We start from the raw sequence: 9,800 nt of genomic DNA on the forward strand, positions 1-9,800 counted from the left end.
GACCCTGGTCTTAATCCATTCGATAAGGTGGACCATGGCGAGCTGTTTCACCTTGTCCAGAACAGGTGCACCAGAGGGCACTGTGTGTGATTGAAGGGGGGTAAAAACAAAACTAATCACTGGAAAGATTGTTTCAGTGGGCGACGGTCTATCTATGGAACAGGATTCCATCCTAATCCTTATAATTAAAACTAGACGACAGGGGAGTTCAGGGGAACAAGAGCAGCAAAATTAGAAATAGAATAAAGGGGAATTTAGGAGAACAGAGTAAATATTTAATTAGAAATGGAGAACAGTAAAATTAAGTGCAATAAATTAACCATTAATTAGAACTAGAATAAAGGGAATGTAGGCATAATATAGGATAAGGGGCAGGCCATTTAGGACTGAAATGAGGAGGAATTTCTTCACCCAGAGAGTGGTGAACCTATGGAATTCTCTACCACAGAAGGCAGTAGAGGCCAATTCATTAAATATATTCAAGAAGGAGTTGGATATATTTCTTCAGGCTAAAGGGATTAAGGGGTATGGGCAGAAAGCAGGGACCGGGTACTGAATTTGGATGATCAGCCATGATTGCATTGAATGGCAGAGCAGGCTCAAAGGGCCGAATGGCCTACTCCTGCTCCTATTTTCTATGTTACACAAGTGGTTTAATTAGAAATAGAGGACAGGGGAAGAAAGCGATTGTTCAATTAGGAATAGAAGACAAGGGGATTCAGGGGAATAAACGAACTGTCTAGTTTGAAATAATATAAAAGGAGACATGGGATAACATAGTAACTGTTGATTTAAAAGTATGGGACTGGGGAGACAGTAACTGTTTATTTAGAAATAGCGGAGATGGGAATGTCACGGAAACACAGTAATTGTTTAATTAGAAATTGGGGTGCATGGAACATAGTAACCATGTATATGGATTTACTTGACAGGGGAACACAGTTATTGGTTAATAACAAATAGAGGGCATGGAATGTCAGGGAAACTCTAACAGTTTAATTAGAAATCGAAAAGCTCAAATGGAGTATAACAACGTTTTAATTATAAACAGGGGACGGGGAATCACAACCACATCAGATTGAATGTGACCCGTTAATGTAATGGTTAATTATTCTTGCCTGTCCTTTCTAATTTACCTATTGAGTTTGGATGATGTGCTTGATTGGCCGAAGACATAGGCTGTTAGATTTTGAATTAATATATAATGTAAACCACTGAATCTGTTGAAATATAGTTGACTACACCACCAGCACTTTAATTATATTTTCCGTATTAACGATTGTATTTGGCTGCAGTTGGAACTAAAATATCTGCCTGCTGCCTGACTCCTGCCTTAAATATTGTGGGTCGTCTGAATCGAGATGAATGAGAATATGCTTCTTACACAGAACTGTCCGCAACTGATGAGCATATTCCCTAGAAGTTGGATGTCATCCGGATTGGCCGAGCGCAGGCTCCACGGGGACCTGAAACCATTGTATTTTGGCTTTTGGAGAATGTCAACGTCAAGTGGAACCTTAGAGTGACGGCAAAAGGGACTCTTAATCACAGTTAGTAAATGGAGCCCAATCACAATTAAATTACAAAGGGATTAGTGTAATGTTTTCAATAAGACTCTTGAACATTGGTGTGAGTTGCTATAGATTTATTAAGCACATATTGAATGCAATAGTATTTAAGTATACAATTAAACTTTAGGAATTAGCACCACACCTGATATTGGTTGGGTGGTGAGCTTCTTAGGCTTCTACCAAACCAAATATTCATTAAAACTGCCAGTTTTCATGCATTTTTCTCATTCCCTGTACTTGCCAAGCCAAACAATCCTGCCGTACAAGATTATATCACATTTTAAATAAAAATCCATCTAAAGCTAATTTAATTGACATATGATCGATAGTTTTACTCTTCTTCGATAATATTCCAATTGTACCAATTGATATATTTAGTAGTAAGTCTGTCTGTTTCTGTATCTATTGTACTAATTGGAAATGATGATGGATGCCCGGATGTTTTCCTTTGCAGAAGTGTCTTCCCTCACCGTTAGCAAATGTTTAAAGGTCCCTGAAATTGATTAATCTGTTTTCAATGTCATGAGTTTAATTAAATCGCTTATGACTTCATCCTGAAACTGACCATTGCTGCAGCGTCAGTGCTGGCCCAATAGCCCAGTGGTACTTGACGCAGATTTATACTTCACTGCATAACGGGAAGAGACTAATGGTTAACATTACTACAGTAGATAGACAAACCAATACAGTATAGCATTAGAAGAATTTCGGATGGTCTGATTAACCATTTCCTTACAATGCTCCCTTTGTTGGCGTGAACATATTTAAGGTCAACACTAAACAATTTTTCATCAACATCATATATCTATCTCGACCTATTCTATGGTACAGAAAGCTGCACCTTGATTTTACATATACTCTCGCTCACCAGAGCCACATCAGCCACGTCATGTACTGGTGTCATCAACGTGACTGACCATGCCTTGGGATCCATTCTTCATCAAGCATATCACCTGCTATTTGGTTTATGCACGACATGTCACTTCTGCACACTCAGCGATTCCAAAGATTATGCCATGCGAGAAATTGAATACAAGTCAACCCTTTGATATCTGGCTATCATATCGAAGGACCAGGTGTGTGGGGGTGTTTGATTAGAATCTCCCCCTGCATGGTCCTGATGTTTCGGATAGTGACCAAGCTATCAAATACATTCTTCTCATTGTTCAGTATAAACAAGGACACAGCCATTTCCAATAAAAAGTGAACAATTATCCATCTTAACTACACTTACCTGACTTTCACTAGATTGTGATTTGATAGCAGATTGATGTATCTCGGCGAATGGTACCCAGGTGATTTAAGTTAAGAAGGGCTTTAAATGTATAGATAGAAACAGACTGCTTCCATTAGTTGAGGATCAAGAGCTAACGGCCAGAGATACATATTTTCTGATCGGAGGCCACCTGCGTGCGGAACACTCCGATCAGTAAATATCTACGAACTTACCTGAGGGATCCCAAGGCGCCTACACTTCCAATCCTGGGCCTCTCCAAACACCAAGTGTGCAGGGCCCACCTATCTCAGAGGCGCAGGAAGTTCGCAATCGTCCCTGGGATCAAGTGGACCAGGCCAGCCAATAGAAGAAGGGAATCTCACTTGATGCACTTGACAGATAGACCTGTCAAATACATGAATGGAGATCACCCCAAAAACACAGTAAAGCTTTAAATGCATTTAAAAACACCATCCCCTTTTTAAACTAAGTTGAAATTGCAATAAATTAAATATTTTAAACAAACATTTATTTGTTGAAAAAAATAAAGTTTTTTATGGGGATAACAATAAACTTACTTCTTTCAAAAGTATTTTTAAATGATTAATGAGTGAAAAAAACATTTCAACTCTTTTCCTGGTAAAAGCAGGCCTTTCGCCTGCTTTTATCAAGATTCAGAAATCTAAAGGTTTTCTGCGGGCGGAGGGTCTCCAGAAAGCGGAATTCTCTGCCCGCGGATGCCGTTTTACAGGGCAGGCAGAGGATCTGTCAAGAGAATCCTTGGCAGATCGGAATTGCCGGTTTTCAGCGCATGCGCTGTGCATGCCTGAAACCGGTATTTCCGATGTCCCTACAGGTGCTTCCACGGCGGCTACAGACCCAAGGGATCTGAATATCCGGTGCAATATATGTTAGAGATTTAGAACAAAAGGTAGTAGGAACCACTTTACACGGTGAGTTGTGAGACTGGAAATAACGGAGGCAGAAATTATGTCAGTATTGAAGTTTAATGTATATAGATGAATGAGTAACAATAGGTTGAAGTGATGCTGACACCGGTCGGGTAAATTGGATAGAACTAATTACTGGGGTGGAGTGTAAACGCCGACAAGGACTGGTTGGAACTTATGGGCTGTGCCACTGTTATAAAATTCCAACATTGTGATGAACAATTGAGATTTCAAGTAAATATCTTTGAACAAAGATGGCTAATGTCACATTGACGAGTCAAGTTCCTACTGTCTCCAGCATTAGACACTGATCAGGAGGCAGGGGACCTTTCTATTGGTCCAGGAGACACAGGGGGCGTAGTCTGACGGGGAGACCAGCGCCTGCAACATTCACACCGAAATTACAGGATTACAAATATCCACCATTGTAACACCCGTATTTTCCGATCGCAGGACTCCCACGGGCGGAGGTCTGCAATCTGGAAACATCTACGCCCTTAGCTGAGTGCTACCGGGACGCACACGCTTCTGCTCCGTGGCCTCTCCAAACTCCAAATGCGCAGGACCCACCTATCCCTTAGACGCAAGTAGTTCGCAGTGTCCCTGCGATTACATGGGCCATGGGGAGCCAATCAAAGAAGGGAGTATCCCTTCATAAACATTACCGGAAGACATGTCAAATATATGACTGGAGATCATCCCAAAAACATAGTAAAACTTTAAATACATTTTAAAAAATCATATTTTTTAATTGACTTGAAATAACAATAACTTATGTATTTTAAACAAAAATTTTATATTTTGTTAAAAATAACGGAAGTTTTTTACTTGGCTAAAATAACGTTTCCTTTTTTTTGTATTTGTAATGATAAATCAGTGAAATATTTTTGTTTTATTTTTTCAACGCTTTCTCTTGTAAAAGCAGGCTTTACTCCTGCTTTTATCAGGCGTAAGAATTATAAGGGTTTTCTGCGGGCGGAGGGTCTCCAAGAAGCGGAACTATCCGCCCACAGAGGCCCTTCTCCAGGGCAGCCGGAGGATCTGTCAAGACCATTCTTGACAGATCGATTGGTTTTCATCGCGTGCGCTGAGCATGCCTGAAAGCAGCATTTCCGATGTCCCTACGGGTGGGTACACAGCGCGGAAACTTTATATATTAATTAAACTGTGGCGACTCTTTCCTTTGCCTGCGGTGTGTGTCAGTTAAAGCTGACGCCTACATGTTCTACTCCACAGCTGAAGTTCAATCATGAGTGTTCTCTTTGAATCTTGAGCGGGAAGTGCGCTGTTTTATGAGAACTCGATTATGTTCACCCGAGCAGAGCAGCAGACATCAAACACAAGGCATAAAGTGGGAGAAATGTTTTATGTTACCTGTTCATTCCCACAACAACAAACGATTTTCGTCCTAACTGACAGATGGCTATTCTACAATAGATTGCAGTTTGTAATTGAACTCTTGTTAGGACAGGAAGCTTTGATTTTACATTTCATTCTTTTACCAATAAATGTCCAAGGAATTTTCATCACCTGCTTCAGCTCTTCCCTGAATTTAGTTTGAGTTGCTGCATAAATGCACGTGTTTGTACAGGAACTCAAATACAAAAGCATATATCCGGTTTCAGCGGCAACATAGGCAGGGGCTGCATAATCGCCTTTGTAATGCACGGTGCTTGTCACTCTGGTAGTTACAAAACTAACGACATTTGTCAGCCACAACAGTATAAAACTTCCCGATACACTGAACAGTAAAGTGATGGATTTCCTTCGGTTCTCCATCTCTGGATCGCTCTGATTCTCACTGCTGTGACCCCGGAGACCCCTGCGGGCTCTACTGACCACTAAAATACGTCTGACTGTCAAACCATTAAAAAGTAATATCAAAGCAAAGGCAAACCAAGCAAAACAAATGCTTTGTAACCAGGAAAACGCCACACCTAAAGGCGAAGAAAAAAACGCCACTCTGGAGCGGCAACCCGAGGGAACATTGTTAATGACTCGATCTGATTCATATGCAAAACAAAAAGGGAGGCTCTGTAAACAGATCAGGACAGATACCGTTGTTATAACCGCGGCCGCAGTTCTCACTGTGCAATACTTGGTTTTTAACTTCTCAGTACATATAGCTACAAATCGGTCAAATGTGAACGAGACTGTAAACCACACCGACACATATAGGGCGACACATTGCACGTACATAACGATCTTACAAACGACAGTGTAGTACAGGAATGGATGTGGCAAGTGATAACGTAAAATGCGGTTCACAAATATATTGATGATCATGACCAGTAGATCAGCTGTTGCCATGGCCACCATGTAGACAGAGATACACTTGGAAAGGCCGCAGTTTCCTCGGGAGAGAATCACGATTGTCAGTAGGTTCGCTGTGAGAAAGAGGGAGAAGAGATCAGTAATGGGGACACTCGGATACATCTCACAGGTTATTGTGGGGAAAGGTTCAGATCCGAACCTACTTAGGGTCATAGACACTGATTATTCTCATTAATATAAGCGAGTGTCCTCAACATTTTATTTAAAGTAATGAAATCATTGAACATTCAAAATAGAGGAAGTGAAAATCCACCGTCCCTCCAGCAAACTTCAGTCACGTATTAAATTTTATTCCACGGCAATTAATGGAAAGATATAATTCAAATAAAATATTCAGCTGAGACAAAAGCTTTCAATTTATGTCTAACCGCTGCCGAGAGGATGGGAACACATTACCGAGCTGCAATTATTTCTCAAAATATTGTTCAAAGTCCCCTGTTTTGTGGAGGTGTCTGCAGTCCGAGGAATTATCAACTTAAATTAGATAGGGAAGAACGGTACAAATGAGGAGATTACTATGGGCACTGAACAAAACTTTCGTTAATGAATTATAAGATTTTGGAGGTGCCGGGGAATCAGCCTCGCCCTCCCTCAGTATAGGGAGGAATACTGAGCTCCCGGTGCAAACCACCTACCGAGGAGAACAGCGCCTCAGCGGCTGCGCAGACCTCTGCCATTCCCGCATTATATTCATTGCTTATCCCGGTCTCTGCAATGAGGATATTATCGGAATCTGTTATATAATCATTAAAAGTGAGATCGTCAACAGCTATTAGGCAACAAGAGACATTGACTTACCGGGAACACCGAAGGCTGCGAGAATATGGTAATAAATGTCCCTTATCTGTAGAATTGCTGGCCGTGCCATTTGTTTGACGATTTGTGTGGATTCTGCCCAGCTGTACGATTTCGTCTGCAGTACATCTGAAGTCAGTAAATGCTCCCAATTTATAGAACAATCCGTGCCCGATGAGGTAATCTGGTTACACAATAAGTGGCTTCATTCTCAGTCACTTAACAAACAAGGGGCGATTATATCTTCAGTGCGCCCATGGGGAAATTGAACAGCTCAGTCCATGAAACTCCGCCCATTAAAATCAATGAACGGAAAGTAATACCAGCGGGAATGTGCTCTGTGCATGCCTCGTGATCCCTAGAGGGACCATCCTCACGGACATTGCGTTAGGATCTTGGAGCCTCAAATTAATTCGGTGAAATCTTCACTCATCCAGCACATAATTAAAGTTTGTTTTTTACTGTTATAATGGCTGATGATGAATCGGCTCTAGCATTACTGGTGGAGACATTACAATAACATTTCTGGTGGTGACCCTACTCTAACATTACTGGTGGTGACACAACTCTAATATTACTGTTGGTGACCCTACTCTAACATTACTGGTCGTGACACAACTCTAATATTACTGTTGGTGACCCTACTCTAACATTACTGGTCGTGACACAACTCTAATATTACTGTTGGTGACTCTACTCTATCATTACTATTATAGGTGGTGACGATATGCTAGTATTACTAATGATGATATAACACTAATATTACTGGTAAAGACGCTACTCTAACATTATTGGTGGTGACTCTACTCTAACATTACTGGTGTTGGCCCTACTTTAACATTACTGCTGGTGACCCGACACTAGCAAAACTGCCGGTGACCCTACTTTAACATTACTGGTGGTGACCCTCCGCTAACATAACTGGTGGTAACTGTACTCTAACATTATTGGTGGTGACACTACAGTACCATTACTGGTGGTAACTCTAATCTAACTTTACTGATGGTGACCATACTGTAACTTTACTGGTGGTGACCATACTCTAACCTTATTGGTTGAGACCCTATTCTAACATTTCTGGTGTTGTCTATACACTATCATTACTGGTGGGGACACTAATCTAACATTACTGCTGGTGACCCTACACTATCAATACTGGTGGTGACTCCTCTCTAACATTACTGGTGGTGACTCCTCTCTAAAATCACTGATGGTAGATCAACTCCAAAACTATTGGTGGTGACCCTACACTAATATTACTGGTGGAAAGCCTACCCTCACCTGACCAGTGATGACTCATCTCTAAAGTGAGAGGTGCTGGCCCTACTCGAACGTTACTGATGGTGACCCTATGCTAACATTACTGGTGATGATCCTAGTGTAACATTACTGGTGATGACCCTACTCTAACATTACTGATGGTGACCATAATCTAATCCACTCTAACATTGATGGCGGTGACCTTACTCTAACATCACTGGTGCTGACCCTACTCTAGCGTTACTGGTGGTATGCTACTCTAACATTACTTGTGGTGACCCTACTCTAACTTCACTAGTCCTGACTTTACTCTATAATTACTGCTGATTATCTTAATCTAACATTACTGTTGGTGCCCCTGCTTTAATGTTGAGGAATCTTGTCTGGTGGGACCCTACTTTAACATTACCAGTGGTGAAATTAACCTATCCAAACTGGTGATGAACGTCATTATCATTACTGGTGGAGGTTCGCATGGCAGCTGTTAATGATTCTGCCATTGCAATTTACCCTTCATCTAGACTCACCTTTTTTTTCTTAACTTGTCCCATTAACATCTCCTTTTGCCTTCCTCCATCATCCCTTTTGTCTCCTAATCCCTTCTGCTTTCCTTCCAATCACAGACCTTCCTTTTTGTGCTTTCCTCACCTCCCCAATCTCCCTGCCCCTACACTTGCTTAAAAACCTTTCACATTTCCAACTTTTTCCAGTTCTGGCGAAGGGTCATCCACTTGAAACGTTAACTCTGTTTTTCTTTCCACATATGTTGAGTGTTTCCAGCATTTCTTGTTTTTATTTCAGATTTGCAACATTCGCATATTTGGCTTTCATATTACTGGTATTTCCCTGCTCTAATATTACTGGTGAGGACTCCTGTGTAGCATTATTGGTGATGACTTCTCTCTAACCTGACTTGTGTAGAGCCTATTCTAACATTACTCTTGGTGACACTATTCTCCAATTACTGTTGATGACTCTAATCTAACATTGATGGTAGTAACCCTACTCTAACATTACCGGTTGTGAGCTTACACTAACCTTCTTGTCTGAGATGAAGAGAAATTTCTTCACAGAGAGCTTTGTGAATCTTTTGACTTATCTACCACAGAGAGCTGTGGATGGTCATTCGTTGAATACATTCAAGAGAGAAATCAATAGATTTTGGATAGCAAGGAAATCAACGGATAAAAATATAGGGCGGAATAGTGGAGTTGATGTAGAAGATCAGCCATGACCTTATTGAATGGCGGAGCAGGCTGGAAAGTGCGAATGGCCTGTTCCTGATCCGATTTCTGCTGTGCCAATTATTTGATTCTGCTCTAACATAATCGGTGGTGACCTGAATTAAACGTTACTGGTGGTGACTCTATTCTAACATTACTGGTGATGACTCTACGCTAAAATTACTAGTGGGAAATCTACTTTAACATTAGTGGTGCATACCCAACTCTAACATTAGTGATGGTGACGCTGCTCTTACTTTACTTGTGGTGACTGTACTTTAATATACTGGTCCGCATCCAACTCTAACATTATTGGAGGTGCCTCTAATTAAACAGTACTGATGGTGACATTACTCTAACATTACCCGTGGTGACGCTACTGTAAAATTAGTGATAGTGACTCTAATTTGACATTACTGCATTTGACCAGACTCAAACATTAACGATAGTC

At 41.0% G+C, this 9,800-nt stretch overlaps 1 protein-coding gene across 1 annotated transcript; it reads right to left on the reverse strand.

Moving 5' to 3' along the window:
- Positions 1-2,008: 2,008 nt before the first annotated feature.
- LOC147092578 (putative G protein-coupled receptor 139) lies at positions 2,009-7,040 on the reverse strand. The gene is made up of 2 exons (XM_085975957.1): positions 6,870-7,040; positions 2,009-6,124 (listed from the first exon to the last, which is right to left on the reverse strand). The coding sequence occupies exons 1-2, from the start codon at positions 6,937-6,939 to the stop codon at positions 5,166-5,168; spliced, it is 1,029 nt and encodes a 342-aa protein (XP_085832083.1). The 5' UTR covers positions 6,940-7,040; the 3' UTR covers positions 2,009-5,165.
- Positions 7,041-9,800: the final 2,760 nt, after the last annotated feature.

Source organism: Somniosus microcephalus, unplaced genomic scaffold (genome assembly GCF_052327205.1).
Source record: "Somniosus microcephalus isolate GS21.2 unplaced genomic scaffold, FLI_Smic_1.0 unresolved_chr2, whole genome shotgun sequence".
Taxonomy (NCBI): Eukaryota; Metazoa; Chordata; class Chondrichthyes; order Squaliformes; family Somniosidae; genus Somniosus; species Somniosus microcephalus.